The 17,583-nt window shown below is 46.3% G+C and overlaps 1 protein-coding gene across 18 annotated transcripts in view; it reads left to right on the top strand.

Moving 5' to 3' along the window:
* The first annotated feature begins 2,266 nt into the window (after positions 1 to 2,266).
* Positions 2,267 to 17,583, top strand: part of MAGI1 (membrane associated guanylate kinase, WW and PDZ domain containing 1) — a 271,549-nt gene continuing 256,232 nt past the window's right edge. For all 18 annotated transcript variants that reach the window (XM_088528302.1, XM_088528297.1, XM_088528294.1 and 15 more), the window contains exon 1: positions 2,267 to 2,555. In XM_088528302.1, the coding sequence (XP_088384428.1) occupies positions 2,267 to 2,555 (289 nt within the window). The remainder of the gene's footprint in view (positions 2,556 to 17,583) is intronic.

Raw genomic sequence — 17,583 nt, 5'->3', positions numbered from 1 at the left:
GCTGGATCACAGGCCTCCCAAGAGCTTGTTCCCTAGGACACTTGGCCTAACCACTCATCTGCTGCTTGCTGGACAAGGCACCATAAAAATGTCGTGATCCTAAGGGACAAATTGAGTAGCTGGCTACAGAGATGGTGGAAGCAGACGTTAGGCTGGGCGACTGCAGCTCAGACACAGAGCATCAGCATGGCTTAAGTGGATGGGAAATTTAAGTATCCAAATTGAAAATGGAAAGAAACTGTTTTGGAAGCTGGAAGGAAATGAAGGCTACGTGTAGCAGGTTGTGCTTCACGAGTCCATTTCTGCATTGGCCCTTTACAGCCAGGCTCTGTGATCCCCTGGAGCAGAGGCTGCTTGTTCCAAGTTTCTGCAGGCTGGAGACCCTCTATACTATCCATATAGACCTGGAAAGAGGTGTCTGAATCCAGTGGTCAGTGACACATCTGGCACTTCCATTCCTATGCTGCGTGACTTTGGACAAAGTGCTCCAGTCTCCTGGTTCGAAGGTGGCTCTGCCATTTGGGCCAGGCCGACTCTTTGTGCCATGCTGTCATGGTGCATTCCCTAGGGTGACAGCTCTGTGCAGAAGTAGCCCCGTGCTGGGTCTTGGATGCAGGTGATGCATCCCAGGGGAAGACACTGTCTTGATGGTACTGATACTCCTGGACATCTAGGGCAGGTCTAAGGACAAGGAAGAGATCAGATTCACCCCTGTTTAGTAGTTTGTGAAACAAATCAGACTTGTTTCAAAGTATTCGGCCATCAGCAGAGATGTTATGCTAGACCCCATCCCCAATATGAGCCTGCTGGTGCTCCTGCATCACGTATCATTTTGGTACATGCATTGCTGTGAAGATGTGACAGGAGACAGCAACATGGATAGCAGCAAAATCTGCTGAATGGTCCCATCACGTGCATGTCACAGTGCGCAGCAGCTGAACATGGGGTTTCTTGTTTCCCCTTGTCACTTCTCAGTCCCAATCAGCAGTAAAATAGGGCACGCGTACATCTGACAGACGAATTTCTTGCTGGAAGGGGTTCAGTCATGCATAAGACTGCTCAGAATGAGGCCTGGCTTTCAGGTTTGGGAAGCAGGGAGCATGACCTGGAAGAGGCAGCTGGTGCGAGCAGGGTTACTTATTTTCCCTATTTGACTTTTGCATCAGTCACTGAAGTTTGAGGTAACTTTGAAGAGTTGTGGCCGAGGGCAAGTAAACCTCAGCATGTCCTTCCCCACCAGAGGGACCTCAGTATTGGTCTGTCCAGGTTTTGAATAATTATGGCAGGAGGGGATAAACGGCATAAGGACGTTAATAAAATCTATGCATTGAAAACCTGAAGAGCAGAAAGCTAAGGGTCTCCACGGGCTTTAATTCAGCCTCGCACAAGCACTTGGAAACCACCTTTAATTACAGGCTCATGTACGACTTTCCTCGGAATTTCTGCCGCATTTTGCCCCATCCTCCACCAACCCCTTTAGCGAGCGCAGGTGAGCGGCGACTTCCCGATGTTTGCAACTCGGAAAACGCTCCCAGGAGAGCGCGGGTTCGCCCTCCTCCCCCTTGCCAATCATTCCCGAAACCTGAGCCGTTCCCTCGGCTTCTCCGGGAGCTTTCAGGAAGAGAGAGGAAGGGGAGAGCGGGGGGATGTGTGTTTGCCTCGGCGAGCGCGCTCAGCAGTGCCTTATTGCTGAACTCGTGCGAAAGAAAAGCAGCCCAAAAGAAAAGAATAAGAGGGAAAAAAGAAAAACAAGAGGGAAAAGGAAAAAATGGGAAGGAAAAAAGAAAAGAAAAAATAGAAGAAAAACAAAGAAAGAAAAGGGGAAAAGAAGAGGAGAAGTTGAGCCGCCCCGCGCCGGCAGCCCCGCCGGGGCCGGGCCGTGCCGTGCCGGGCCGGGCCGGGGGCGGGGATGCGGAGGGCGCGTGCGCCGCCGCGCGCGGTGCAGCGGGGCAGAGCGCGCTGTAACAAAACAAGCGGAGTCTTTGTAGCGCCTTAAAGGCGCCGCGGAAGAGAGCGGGAGGAGGCGGCTGCTGCTGCTGGACGCGGGGGACAGCGGCAAGAGAAGCAAATCCAAGGGGAGGAGGAGGAGCCGTGGAGGGCGGATTTAGTTACTTAGTTTTTTTTTTTTTTTTAAGGGAAAAAAAAAAACCACTAAGGGGCGGGCGCGGAGCGGCAGCGCAGCGGAGGAGCGCGGCGGAGCAGCGCGGCGATGGCTTGAGGCGGCGGTGAGGGGCTCGGCGCCCCCGCTGCGCCACCTGCTCGGGCCATGTCGCGCGCGGCGCCCAGGAAGGGCCACTGGTGCGGGCGCGTGCGGCAGTGCGCGCTGCGGCGCGGGCCCGGCGGGCAGCTCGGCTTCGCGCTGCTCGGCGGCGCCGAGCACGGCGAGTTCCCCTACGCGGGCGCGGCGGCGCCGGGGGCCGGCGAGGCGGCGCTGAGCGAGGGCGAGCTGCTGCTCGAGGTGCAGGGCGTGCGCGTGTCCGGCCTGCCGCGCTACGACGTGCTCGAGGTGATCCGCGCCTGCAAGGACCCCATCGCCGTCAAGGCCGTCAGACAAGGTGCGAGGGGACGGGGGTGGAGGGGGGACCGGCCCGGCCCGGCCCGGCTCGGCTCGGTTCGGGGCGCTCCGCGGGCAGCTTGGCTCATGCGCGCGAAGTTTCGGGCACCCCGGCATCAGCGCCGCCACCAACGGGGCACCCCTGGGTGCTGCATGCCTCGAGGGGGGAGCTTTATTCTGTGTCCGTGTACGCTTATTGTATATATGCACGCATGTATGTGCATATGCGTGCGTACTGATACGTACAGCCACGTTACGGCGCGGAACGAGCCCGCAGGAGACTTTTCGCACTTGAGAGTTTCGGGGAGGGCGGGCGGGACCTGCAGGGATGTCCCCAAGGCGGGGGAGGGATGCGGAGCCCGCGCGGGGGTGGCAGGAGCGGTGTGCGGAGCTGCGGGAAAAGCTGGGAAGAACCTTCCCGTGTGAGGCTGTAAAGAAAAAACACAAGCAACACCCCCCCCCAAAAAAAAAAAAAAAAAAAAAAAAAAAACCCAAAACCCCAACCCTCCTGCTTCCTGCTCCCAGCGGTGCAGAGCAGGTTGGTGCAGCAGGCCTGGCTCGTGGCCCCGTAGTTTCCAGGGCAGGACTCGGAGGGTGCCAGGAAACTGTTCGTGTTGCGACAGCTGCGAAGGTGATTTGGCCGGGCAGGATAAACAGGAATGTGCCGCAACACCTGTAGGTGCGGGCGGCGGAGCCGCAGGAAGCGCGGGAAGTTTCCTTGGGATCCTGCGGGAGAGCGCGCAGGGAGGTCACGGTTATCCGGACACGTACGCGTCCCCGGCTACGGGGGTTTCCCAGGGAGATGATGGTTTCTACGCTCGTGTTTCCGTCCTGGCCGCTCGCTGGAGACACAGACGCTAAAGTGCTGGTTTAACTCTGTTGCTTGGCTCTTAGAGGAGGTTGGCAGGACAGTCCCTGCGAGCCTTGTCCCCTATCCAGAGTTGGGAGCTGTTCCGGAGACACTTGTTTCCCGTTGCAGGATCTCCCCCGTTGGAATAAATCACTGCGGTGATGTCCGGCTCTTCCCCCCCACTTCCTTCTCCCAGGGGTGTCAGCAGCTCCGAGTTGCCCTGAGTCTCATGTATCTAAATGACATTACTCATTATTGACGTGGAAACCCTCAGTCGGTAGAAATACTCCAGCAAGCCACGCTGAACTCCAAGGAAAACAGTTTGCTTTAATCAGCTGCCTGTTTTTCCCTGCTGCATTTTCTCTGCTTCACTAGAAAGCAGGGAGTGAAACGGAGTCTGCTGATTTTCATTGCTCAGGAGGGGAGGAAGGGAGTAAAATATGGAAAAGCATGAGGAAATTAGGCAGGTCTTTTGCATGCTGATTGCTTTAACAGAAGTTTTAGCAGGCAAAGGATGCTGCACAGGGATCAATGTTGCAGGAGAAGAGAGGTGGGTGAGAGATGAGCAATTTGTGATGAAACTTTGTTGTTGAAAATGGTGCTTAGCCCAAAACTTGTTGTGGGAATGTGGCCGAAGTGACAGAATTTAAGGGTGAATGTGTCTCAGCTCCAGGATGGAGTCTCTGGTCAGAATGAGTCACAGAGCTGTTATTTTTTCTCATAGTAGCTGGGTTCACCTGGGACTTGGGAGAAGAAGGTTCAAAGCCCTGTCTGGAGCCGGGGCAGGAACTTGAACCTTGGACCTTCCTCCTGCAGGAGTGAGAACCAAGCCCCTGGCTACTATGAGATCATACTTTCCTGTTCATTATTTTAAAAAAACTTGTTATGAGAATGGAATATAGAATAGGGCTTTTTCTTTTGTTAATTACTGAATATTTTTGTGGTTTACAAAGCCATTCCTCGTGCCTCTCTTAATGATAGCCTGGCATCTGTGTGGTGTTTTGCGCAGAGCGAGGAGCTCCCTCGTGGATCAGGATCGTGTGTGTAGCAAAGGAGAGTGTTTTAATTAAAACACATTACTTCTATGTTGATTAAAAATCTCATTATAGGGATGGCAATTGTCATTCAGCGGGAGGTGTGTGGTACTGGAGCAGACAGCAAAGGAGTGAGAAGGAGGGGTTGTAAACACAAATTTAACTGTATGGTTCTCCTCCTCTTCCCAGCTCTTAGTGCCTAATGAACTGGTGCTGAAGTGCTGTGGAAATCTTAGCCTGGAAATGTATAAGTTTTATAGGCTTGTCTACTTTGTATGACATTTACAAGGTTGGAAAAACAGGAAATTTACTATAAATAAGTCAGTCATCTGTGGGCATGAACAGAGAAAATAACTGTTCTGGCCTTGTAGTTAGTAGAAGACCGGGGACTAGGATGTGAAACAAAGGTTGAGTAAGTTACGCACATGCTCTACCATTAAACTAAAGTTTATAGGCTTACAGGTCCAAATATAATATTTTTTCTTGCGTTTTTAGCTTGAATAGGTTCTTACACAGTACAGAAATAGGGAACCTATATGAATTTGCCTAATTAGAATAACAGTATTTAATACAGTTCACTTGGGATTTCTTGATCCTTCCCTTATCCTGTGAGAAAGAGTAAGGAAAAGTAAAGAAATTTAACAAAGTTTTCCTTTTCTTTTACCCATGATTATCCTGTTTGGTATTATAATTGAAAAAATATACTACTATTATTGACTGATTTGTGGAGGGAGATAGAGAAGAAGAATCTACTGTCACTTGTTTTAGTAACTTTTCAAAGTGTCAAACATGTGAAAAAACATTATTTTAGGTAAAACTTAGTGCTTTTATGACTGCATTTCCATCTCACCTCTGTGCCTAAACTCTGGTGAATTTGGCTATTGACTCCTGCAGAGTTAATAACCGTAGTTTTATTGTGGCTTAGTTGGAGAGTATAGAGCTGGTGCACTGGAGTATAGCAGCAATGGCAGCAGATCCCGTGTAAGGCTTACGTCGCCTTAGTTAATATTGTAGCTTCCTAGAATTTACATAGTATTTTTCTAAGATGCTTGTTTGAACAAATCAGGAATAGGAATGAAGTGTTTTAAATCGGGTGCACTGCTTCTCCGTACGTACCCTGCTTGAGTTACCAGCCTGGCACAAGTAAAGTTTATTGTGCCCTTTCCAGCAAGGGAGGAATTAAGGCTGTGTCTATGACGAACAGTTTGTGTTTTGTTTAAGAAGATATTTGTTTGCCTGCTTGCCACCTCAGTGCAAGGTGCACAGGTGCAGAGAGATCTTATGATTACGGTCTGTTATTTTTTTTTGCTCTCTGATTAGGGGATCTGTGCCAAATCATGCCAAACCAGTTTGGTAAGGAGAGCTGTCAAAGCTGGTGTTCTCATACACTTGCTTTTAAATTGCTTTTCAGTTCCTAGCTCAATGCTTTGCTTCCTTAGAAAGCATCTCGCAGAATCCCAAGGCCAAAGTGATCGGCCGCCCTGATATCATGGGCACTGGTTTCTGGTCCATAGTCCTTCGGAACTGACACTTCGGGACATAGTCCGGGACTGGGGTGATCCCACAGGAGGGAGGATTGCTCTTAAACCATGTACAAGGCAAATAGCAGCAGGCGTGATCCCAAACAGAAACCATCAGTGTTTACCATCTCCTATCAGGTGTGTTAGTTTCTTTTCAAACATTAACTTGACTCGAGGATGAATTCTAACATGTGGGTACAGTGACTGTGCACTTCAATGTCAGGCTGGCATTTGCAGTACTAGCTTGCTGTGAAATGTTGGAATTGTTTCCATCTATTGAATATCTTAAACTTTGCCTAAGTGGAATGAAAGCTTTCGCCATCCCCAAGTTTGGAGACATTCATGCGTGTTAGATTTTTTTAAGGCCGGCTTTAACATTGACCTGCTAGGATGAGCATTAGGCAGGGCTAGTAAAAATGTAAAATAAAAGAAGACAGATTCTATTTTTTCAGGAAACTTCTAATATATCATCACATATTGGTAATCTTGTTTCTCTAAAGAAGTATTGCATTTAATAATCGTGAGATGTGTATGTCGGCGTATTGAGATAGCTCTCTCAGGAAGACCTTATCTGTACTCTGCCTGATTTCACAGTGTGGCGCTTGTCAGGCTTTAGAAGGTGGTTCTATTTGTGGCCAAACAGCTGCCTGTTCCATTGCTGCCTCTAAAGAACAGTAGTTAGCACCCCAGAGCGTAAGTGTCACATCTTTTCTTTCATTAAAAACAGATCAAGAAATAATGTGATCCTATTAATGGGATGAAAGTGGATTATGCTCCCCACAATAAGGCTAATCTTTGTACCCTTTGTGAGGCCCTTTCAGGCTTTATGGCTACACAGACCACAGCACAATTAAATCACAATTACAGGCTCATTACCAGCAACTGTTCAAGATTATTGCAAAAGTAGATGTTAATACTGCTTTTGTAGTCTTTTTGGTTTATTTTTTAATGCTGTTTCAACTTCTGCGTTAGTAAATTATTGAGTTGCTCATATGAGGTTTAATTCATCCTCTGTGTATCTTGTTAGGTATTTGGGAAAGTCTTTTAGCAAATTTGACAGTCAAAGCATCACTACACGTGTCAGTGTTTGGGATTTTTCATCTTTATCTGGCGCATTCTTGGGTCTTTTTTCACTGTTTCTATATCTTTTTATCCAATGCTCAGACCTCTATTATGACCTTAAAAAAAAAAAAAAAAAAAAAAAAGACCCAAATGTATGTTTATTTGCATTCCTTTACATTAGTCCAGGCACTTCCTTTAGTCTTTTCAAGATTTTTCTATGTGTCTTCTCATTTTCAATGATGTTCATAAAATCAAGGCATGCAGCATTTTGGTTCTTGCAGGTAACAGCTAAGTGACTTAATGTTTCTCAATGGAAAAACATGGAATATTGGTTCTGTACGAACTGGTGCTGGGAATTTATAGAAGCAATATTAAGAGTTGAGGGAAAAAGTTCAATGCAGGGATCTTTATTGTGATCAGTCACTGTTTGTAGAGTGGGTACTCGGACCCTTCCAGTGTATCCGAGCTCCTTTTAGTAAAGTGTATGCAATTTTGGGACAGCAAAAAACCAGGTTGTCTTGGTCCATATTTCTGCAGAGATTTGCCCTAGCTGGCTGTGGAAAAACTTTAAGCCTTCCAGAAAGTGAGTATTATGTGACCTTTTAGCATCAAGGACACAAGGATGGTATGTGAAGATCTGTGCTCCTGTAACCCCATCACTGGAGGCCCTGGTTGCAAGGCAAGGAGGACAGCAGCTTTCTGGCACTGAGTGACAGCGCTGCTGAGCGTGCAAGCCCATCTGCGGAGGAAACACCATTTTCACCTCTCTCATCATTTTCTCAGCCTCTCTTGACAGTTGCTGTTTTGTTTGTTCTCGCTCTGCGTTTTAGTCTTGCACAACTTGGCTGCTTGTCGTGGTTTCCACAGGTGAGGCCCGTGGCTCCTGCTGGAGGATGCAGCCGGTTTCCCTGGCCGCTGGAGCTCAGAAAACCCTCATGACCTTGTCTCAAACTCCTCTGGTTTTCAGGCTTTTTTTTTTCAGTCTCTTGACATCTCTATATTAAATGCTTACAGCATTGGATGCTTGGGGTTCTCTGCAGTTTTCAGATGTTGGGGAACGAGCCTGGGCTATCAGCCAGGATTCGCTTTCTATTCGTTTGATAGAGACCCACAAGAGGCTGCCTAGAAAGCTGCCAAGCTGCTCTAGAAATAGACTGGGCAGGTATGTTGGCACACTTAGAGAGGGAATTTTAAGTTACTGTCCTTCTGGGTTTTTTATTTCTTTCTTTTTGCTTTATCTTGTTCTTATGGACCAGATAGGTAGGCCAGAATCCTCCCTGGTCCTGCAGGAGCTGCATGGCTTGGGGTAGCTGGGATATTTTCCCCGAGATCCACCCGCCCTTTTCCAAAGGTCAGCCCCACCATCCGTCTCCATGCAGTGACGTTTCCAACAGTTTCCAGAGCTCTGCTGCTACGGGCTGGAATGATGGCCCTGTTCTCTGCGCTCTGCCTCCGACGTGATTTATGCTGTGCTGTTTTGTGTTAGTGATATTATTATGAACCTACATACGTAAAAACATACATACTGTGTATATGTCTATTTTTCTTTTTAATTGTTCCTGGTAGACCTTGTGGAAACAAAATAGATTTTTCTTCAGATCCCGATGTTTTATGTTTTTGCAGACTTGGCTTTTGACTAAGAACAGCTTCTGCTTTTATGTTTGAGAGGGCTTGCATCATAACTCAAAAGAAAAACAGCTTAAAAATATTTGTTGGACTCCATTGAGTATCCTTCCTTAGATGACACAGTATTGCCTATTACACGTTGTGAAAATAATGCAAAGTCTTGACCAAGGAACAAAGCATCCCCTCCTCCCGCAAAGAACCTCTCCCAAAAAAACCAAAAGAAAACCAAATATTTGAGTTTACTTGCAGAGTGGGGCAGATGCACCTACAGCTGCAAGGCCTTTGAGTTATGCCGTTTTTGTGTGGTTTGCTAATTCTTGACGAAAGCACTCATTGTCTTGGGTTATACATCTGTAATTTGGGAATCCTAAACTTAGTGCCGTGGTACAATTAGGTTAGGAAAAGACTGACTTTTTCTTTCATCATATCTTTAATTGCAGTGTTGTTTTTTTTCTTCCTTAAGAAAACCTCAACTCTAGGTTTTTCATTTAGTTATTAACAAAAAAGCCTTTGAAAAAGAGGCTGCCTAAAAGCCAGCCACTCCCTCAGCATAAACAAAGCTGAGCAGATCCTGTGCTCTTTCCAAAATCTTTGATGTTCAACTTCTGCTATTCCAGCAGTGCAGATCTTGCCTTACGTAGGTATTAGTCCAAAGTCCTGCCTTGCTTTAGGATGTGTGTGTGCACGAGAGGGAGGGACGTTACCTTTGCACAAGCCCAAGTGGGAAGGCGAGCAAGGTGCCTCTGGTGCCAAGGGCTTTCCTTAAAAGCAGCAGGGAATATGTTTGTCCCTCTCCTTTTCCAAAGATGCATGCAGAATTAGCAGTTGAAGCTGCTGGGGTGCATGGGGATGCTCTTGGGGCTTGTGGTTGGAGAAGAAACAACTCTGGCAGGTTCTGGGTGGATTTGGGATATTGTTGCATCCCAGGCAAATCCGCCCAGGTTGGTGCTGGCGTTGGAACCTGTGGGAACCACTGGGACCAGCTGTCCCTCTGGGCTGGGTTTGGGCTGGATCTGGTATTGCCCAGACTCTTCCCTCCCCATCCCTCTCCCTTTCCTAAGGGCACAAGAGGGATTAGTTTGATGCAAAACAAACAGCCATGTGTCTCTGTCCTCCCTAGTAAGCATTTTTTTCTTAAACAATGGTCTAATAGATAATATCTTGTTAATTTGCACCATTTTGCGCCAGTCTGTGTGCATGTGGGAAGGCTGCAGGGGGTTGCAGCGGGGACCCCTGAGAATCACAGCTTCAGTTATTTTCATTTTAAATCAGAAAGTTGTTTGGGGGTTTTTTTGGTTATTTATTTATTTTGATCAAGTCATCTTCTTTCCCTACACTGGCAATCCTTGTGCATTTGTTTTGTGTGCAAATACTCGACTTGCCCAGCAAGAGAACATGGTACTTTAGAGACTTTTTGTATAGTCTGTGTGACTTGGACTCTTCATCACCTGCCATCTGCTGTTGTTAATTAGGTCTTTTTTCAAGTGGAGTCTGACCTGGAGAATGCACCTCCGTGCTTTCCCTCGCTAGATTGCCTCATTTTGCAAAAAAAATGTGAGTAGGTGAAGACTATCGATCATTGACCTCATTTCACATGGGTGTTTTTGTCCAAATTTAGCAATAGTCTGCACAAAACCTCATGAGATTTGTTTTTTTAGAGATAGTGCATGCAGTTTTGTCAGGAGGGACTGGCAGAAACATCCTGCAGCACCCATCAAAATACTTAGATTTCTTAGGTGAGCCTCCTAGTGCATGTGACCAATGTTTTTGCTTTTTGAGATTCATATTTTCAAATTTTGCTGCAATAAAGAGTTCCATCCTCTTTTCTTTTTTCTTTTCTTTCTTTCCCCCCCCCTCTTTTTAGTGCAAACTGAGCATCCAATGTACTCCTGTGTCTCCAGCAGTTCAGGCTTTGGCCCAGACAGTGCTGGGAATTTGATGCTAAGTGTTTTGCCACCAGGAGTGCTCTTGAAAGGCTGAAAATAGTTTTTTTTTTTTTTTTTTTTTTTTAAAAAAAAACAAAGAGAAAGGAAAATATTATGGCTGAGAAGAATGTTACCTGTCTAGTATTGCATCAGGAGAGCCCTTAAAAAACCCTCGTGTGCAGTCCAAGGCTGTTCTTGTGGTACTGCTTGTACTGCAAAGCATCTGCAACACTGTGCTGATCCTGAAAGACAGCTCATGCATGAGGCTACCCTGCCTTCAAACATCCTGGCTTCATGAACAGTATTGCTATCTTATGGGAATTGTCCCCACCAGGTTGGTTTATGGGAGAAATGGGCAAGGAGAGCTCCCTAAAAAGGCTTGAGGGGGAGGAAGCAGAGATGAAGATTAGAAATGGCCACAACACGGCCAAAGACCCTCAGATCGTAGCCACCCTTGGCTGCTCCACTGTGGGTCTGCGTTTCCTCCCTGACGCTCATCCGTGTGGGAATGCCGGGGAAGCAGATGGATGGCTTTGCCTGCTTGAAATGTCGCATTCCTCCTATATGTTTTTTATGGCACACGTGGAAAACATTTTGATCACTGAGATGTTTATCTGCCAAAGAGACAACCTAGGGACTCTGCAGAGTAATTGTGTTTGTTTTCTGTTTTCAGTTTTCCAAGTGTAAATCCACTAGTTGATTTTTGGAAGCAGCTAGATATGTATTTTTCCCCCTGGAGCAAAACACAGTCTTTCTTAGGTAGCTCTGACCTCAGCTGGGACATCTCGGTCGCATCATGGACTTTAAAGTGAAGAGCTGGTGATTTGGCTCCGCCAGAGCAGTTAAGGAAGCAGGGAAAAAAAAAAAAGAGCCAAAACGAGGGCCCTTCAGTTAAAGCGTCTGCCAAAGCCGTATATCAGGGCTGGCTTTTCCTTTCCGTCTGTGCTGGTGTCAGAGGTGCTGGAACGGGCGCCGAGGCCTCCCTAAAGCAGCGTGGAAATTGCCACATTCGTGTGAAAGCTCAACACGTTGTCACCACCGTGAGGAGCTCGGTGACATTAAACGGGTTGCGGTGGATTAACTGAAATCTATCTCGAATCGATTTAGGTTAGCGGGTGCCCAGCGCCGGGCAGCTGCTTGTGCTGTGGTTTAGGGCTGGCTCGTGTAAGCCCAGAGGCCAAGTTGATGTTTGTGGTGAGAAGTATCTCAAAACACCTCCCAAAACTCCCAAGGAAGGACTGAGCTGGGAGCTGGGTCCCCAGGGAACACGGCATGGGCAGTCATGGGGTTTGCTGTCACGGCGTGCCAGTGACACTAGCAGTTATACTGTTGTTTACTGGAAATTGGAGCAAACAATCTTGGCTCTTGAGCTGGTTTGCCGCAGTCAACCATTTACTTTATTTTCAATGTCTGTCTCTTAATTTCTGTAATCTCTTCTGTGGTGGTAGCTACCGCAATGGGATCCTGCCTCTAAATGGGAGCATGAACATTTTCCTACGGTGCAATTAAACTCGCGGGGACGGTTACATCAGCTGCACGGCTGGAGCAGTTTCAGATGATGCATGCAGTAACTCATTAGTTTATTAAAAAAACAAACAAACAAAAAAAACAGGAAAAAAGACAAAACAAAACAGTGTTTTTGCAGAGCCTCCCCTGCTCCAGATCTTCCGAGACCTCCTCCCAGAAAGGTTAAAAGCTTCGTTGTGGGGAGGTAGGGACCTTGTTGGCCGTCTTGCAGACTTGGTTGAGTTTGCTGTTCCTCTCTGCCCAGGCTGCCTACAGGTGCTGGCCACTTTCAGTGCACTTGCCTCCCATCTGCTTCCACGCGTCCCTTCTCCGGCATCTTCAAACGTCCCCAGCACCTTCCCAGAAACTTCCCGTAGAGCCTGTCCAGGGAAGGGGCTCCTCTGTCTGCCGCTCCATGACATTTCAGGGGTGCAAAACCTTCCCAGCAGTTCAGCGAGGAAACACGTGGCTTTGGCAAGGCCTCTGCTGGGCTGTTCCGTGATGCCTTTGCACCCGATGGCACCGCTGCAGAGTGCCGTTACTGGCTGAGTTCATGGTATAAACTGCAGAGAATACTGTGTATTTATCTACTTTTCCTCAAACCCTCTAGTGTAGAAAAGACCTTAACACTTTTTTTTGCATGTAGGAGTATTGTCATGGATCCTGTTAAGGGGATTTTTTACCCTGAAAAGTGTGAATATTGCTCCAAGTTCCAATTTAGCTGAAAGGAGGCTCTCGGACTCTGCTTTTAGATGGCCTTATGCATCCAGGTCTAATAGTATCCAAATGAGCTTTAAGTTGTGGCATTTAGATACTGTAGAAATATTTTCTCTGACTTCTGTAGGTAAATGAGAAACATTCATGCCTGCTCGCTCCCATGCACTCCACTTTGTTGTTTGAAAAGCCTAAAATTACAGAAGGGTATTTGCATTTTTTGCCCCATCTCCGAACTCTGCATTTCCTCTTCATTAGTTACACCAAACAGTGGTGACCTTTCAAAGTCTTCCTGAATAGCAAATTTATAAATATTCCTTTTCAAAATGGTCTGAAAGGAGTTTAAGCTGTGCACACAACCGCTCTGGTCGGAAGTTGTTTCCCTTGTCCAAATCTCTCGTTTGCTGCAGAGCCTCTATTGAGAATGACAAATTGCTTAAAGCAGTTTCCATGTTAGTCTTTAAAAAATGCAGCTTCTTTCCATCCAGAACACTTGGAAGGCATTTGTGCACTTGCCTGACTGTTCCTCTGTCCTGGGGCTTGTGCTCGGTGCCTTTGGACTATAATTTTTACACGCAGCTGCTTGAGTGCGTTTTTCCTCCACTTTCTGTTGGATGAGGATTTTCTTTTGGTGCCTTAACTTAGACATTAAATGTCAAATATCTCCATGGTTCAGACTTCAGGGACCACGGGGGAAGAGAAGAGGATGTTCCCGAGTCCTTGCTTTTCAGAAGTGATGCTCAAAGTGATCTGAAATCCATAATTTAAGATGGAAAGTCTGCGTCCACAGCCAAGTACCCGTGATATCCTTTAAAAAACGCAAGTGTTGAGTGGTGTTAACACTTCAGGAATGACAGAAGGTCTTTTTTGCTTAAATGTTTTAAATTGCTTCACTGTAGTTGCTGCTTTACCAGAATGACGTATTTGGGCAGGTACCATATAAAAAGCAGTCTAGCTGGCTGTGACTGCTGTGTGCTGTAGGAATTGCTCAGTCGAAAGGGCTTTTAAAAAATTATCCTTATTTTAGAAGAGGGATTTCAGGTCATGCACTGTGCTCAGATGCCCTTGCAAGGAGCAGGACAGTGATGTGCAGCTGTCGGGGGGCTGTTACCAAACCTTCCCCCATGCTCTGTGAGAAGAAGAGGGGAAGGTCTCAGTGTAAAAGGGAACTGGGTGCCCTTAGCATTGCCGAATAAATGTCAAGTTCTGGAAATAAGGTGGAAATTCTATTTCTAGGGCTGCCACACGCTGCAATGAAGCTCTGGGTGCTCTTTCTTTCTTTATTTCTGCCATTCCCTGCTGGATCAGCACTGTCTTTGCTCGAATGGCATCAGCCCCGGGCGAGCCGGCATTGCCCGTTGCTGCGCGGAGGAGACCGGGTTGCCCCAGAGGGGCAGGCCCTGAGGCAGGAGGGCATCTGAGGACGATGCAGATGCGCTTTCTGTAACTTGAAGGCATGTCATATCCTGGCTCTTCTATTTTCGTCCTTTTTTTTTTTCAATATTATTTCTTTTATTTGCTATGAGCTCTTCACTCGCAGCATGTTTGGTCTGATGTGATATTTTGACTTTTGTAGCTATTTCTTTGTTGCAATTTAACATGTTGTTACTGTGCCTTTTTTTTTTTTTTAACAGTACCAAGGGGAAAAAAATGCAATATTTACAAATTTTCTACGGTTTGGCTTTGCTTTGCTGTTTTTCTTTTCATGAGTAGTTTGGGAAATTAAATTGCTGTTTGCTTTGGTGTAGGATGTGTCATGCCAGACTGAGGTGAGCGGCTCTTTCAGTTCCGTCTCCCAGTGGAGATTCCATCCAACAACAACAACAACAAAAATGTTATAAGATGTTACTTTTATTTTAATTGATCTAACATTGGAAACTGGCACCCATAGGTAGAGATAGCCTACCCCAGGAAGGTATCTTTCAGATCTCTCACAAATGGAAGCTTTTGCCTGGAATCACGAAGGCTTTATATACTTTGTATTTGTTTTTCCTCTTTTCCGCTTACTCTTCCCCCTCCCTTTTCTTTTTCCTTTTTTTCTTTAATATCTGATTATGCCCTTGGATATTCTTGTTGTCTGTAGAAACGTCTGATCCGCTTCTGCCTCCTGCGTGGCTCCCTGATATCAGGCATGAAATATTTTTTTAATGGCTACGGACCCTGCCCTGGCGGCTGCCGCGTGCCTGGCTAATGAAGTGGGATCAGCCGTGGACCCCGCGGGTATCAGTTCCCAAACCAGATTCCTCCTGTATCGCAGCCGCCTGTGAGATCTCTCCTGGAACATATCCGTGTCCTTTCCCTGCTTCTCCAACATCCAGGATCACAGCGAGCCAGAGCAGGTTCTCTTAGGTCCCTGCGTTTCCATGCTGGCAGTTAACGATTAACCTTTTTTCTTTAATAACAAAGCTGTGTTTGCTTGACAGCCCTTGTTCCTCCCTACACCCCAGTTGCATTCCAGATAAAATAGAGTCTCTTCCCAGCAAAACACTGGAGTTAATATTCCACTTGAGGTATGCTAATAAAATTCCCCCTTGCTTGTACAGGGGAAGTTGAATCCAGCGCGTTTGTTTTTAATACCTCAGATCAAGGGAAGACTCCAAAACGTAGGAGAAATGCCCATAAAATGCAGGCCCAACTCCCTGGCGTAGGCACCTTGTCAGCAAGAATCGTAGTAACGGGGTTGGGAAAGGTTCTGCTGGTGCAAACCTTTATTTTTTTATTTTTATTTTTTTTTAATAAAACAGTCAAAACAGACCCAGTTTGTGTGTTTGAGACCATGGTACTGCAGACAGGCCCATGATCTGACTTGACCAGGGTATTTTCAAAGGAACTCTGCCTCTGCAGCAGCAAAGTGTGTTTTCAAGGCATCTTCACTTCTGTTTGTGACCTGAAATGAGGTGTTATAGTAATAAATATCTGGATACCTGAAAAATGCAGCTTTGGTGGAAGCTTATCTAGTCAGGAATGGGCCCATCGGGAATGGGCTGTGCTCCATAGCTGGTCTTTTGTCTGTGGCTGATGGGACCTGTCATTAAACCCACAGGTCCCGGGATGGGTTGCCCCAAGGCAGCCTTTTTCCTCACAAACGTCCTTTTGGCCAAAAAATAATAATAATAATTAAAAACCCAGTACTTATCACCAACATTTCAGGGAGCAGATGCAGCAGTTCGAGTTGCTGCCTTGGTTGCTATTAAAGGTCAGCAAGTGTAGATCTGTGTATTACACCTTCTAATTTTGTTAGATATTGGTACTTGCTCTGCAATTCATCCTGCTCCTCCTAATAACAGGGCACACTTCTGGCCTGCGCCGCATCGGGATGGGCCTAGCACAGCTCCCGGAATTTCACTATGGAAAACGACCTGTAATAGTTCATCATCTCGCTCTGTGAGGATATTGTCTTGTTTTTCTCATGTGTATGACTTCTATTTAGGTCATCTTGACTTTCTGAGCTAGAATATGCGCACATGCATTACCTTAGGCTTTGAGGGTTTTTTTTTTTTCCTTTTTGACATTGATTTTTACTCTTCATAGTCCGTATTTCTTCAGGCAGGAGCAAGAGGGTTTTAAGTGGAGCAGGGAAATAAAGTGTAAATTTCCACTAACTCTATCAAGCAGTAGCAGTGAACCTATGGTAACTTCATGAAATATTGTGGCTTTAAAGTTTACTACCTCTGCTTTACGAGACTCATAGATTTTTTGCATGGTTGGAACACAGATATTGCTGCAAAGTCTTGTTCCTCGCTAATCTAGCTTTTCCTTGAGCAGGGTAAAGTTAGATAGAAACTATCACAGAGTTTGCTGTGTGCATTGTGCCTCTGCTGTGCAGAAGTTGGATGTGTCTGTGGATAACTGAATGATGCGTGAAATTAGTGAAGCAACAAAATGCACTGGAGTCTCTTGAGAGAGGAGACTTCTGTCCTTTGGGGCTGATTTTTTTTTTCCCGAAAGAACTTCCTTTCCAATTCTAGGTAATGAGATTTTTAAGCACGTACTGTGCCTTTTGAAACGGGTAAATCTACAGGCTGGATTTCAAATGATAACTAAAATCTACAGGTTTCTTAGGGGCAGGATGTTATATATTACATGGTAGAAATTCATCAGGAAGGAGTCAGGGATGGATTTTGTATAATTAGAAACTTTCTGGAAAGAAACTTAAGATATCAAAGCATATGCGAGGTAACTAGCTTTGGGCCAGCACTTTATTTTCCTTAGATGCTTTTGTAATTCGATTTATGGATATTAAAGTACTTTTGGGATGCACCACGCTGAATACAAGGGCAAAAGGTTGAGACATCCGCAGTGCAGAAGAGCTGATTTCGCTGCCAGGTTTTGATTCCGAGTGTGTCGCTTTTGTGCCAGCCAGTCAAACCCCACACTTACTGCAGCCGCTGTGGTTTGGGAGTTAAGTGCTCTGTGTTTATTCGTATAGTTTTGCCGGATGGTGGTTTGGGCTGGAGGCTGGCAAACCTGAAATCGTGTATTTCCCTCTTGTGTGTGCTCAAGGGGTAGGGAAGGCAAGCAAGGAGAGGTGCTGTGTGTTTTTCTTTTTGAAAGCGTGTAGTAACCTGCAATCACCTCCTTAGGTTTTGATGAAATATCCTATAGCTAACATGTTACTGCAAATAGGAATGGCCCCTGCTGCAACCAAGTTCTTAGGGGAAAAATAACTGCTGCCAGCTGAAGTGCTCAGCATCGCTTTCCAAGCATGGTGTCCCAGTGCTCCAGTCATGGGCTGGGATTTCTGCTGGGTTTGCAAACTGTTTTAGGAAAGTTTCTGGGAGGAGAGACAGTC

This window comes from Tinamus guttatus, unplaced genomic scaffold (genome assembly GCF_059628265.1).
Source record: "Tinamus guttatus ecotype Peru unplaced genomic scaffold, ASM5962826v1 Tinamus_guttatus_pri_ptg000307l, whole genome shotgun sequence".
Lineage (NCBI taxonomy): Eukaryota > Metazoa > Chordata > Aves > Tinamiformes > Tinamidae > Tinamus > Tinamus guttatus.
This window is presented reverse-complemented; position numbering and strand designations above follow the sequence as displayed.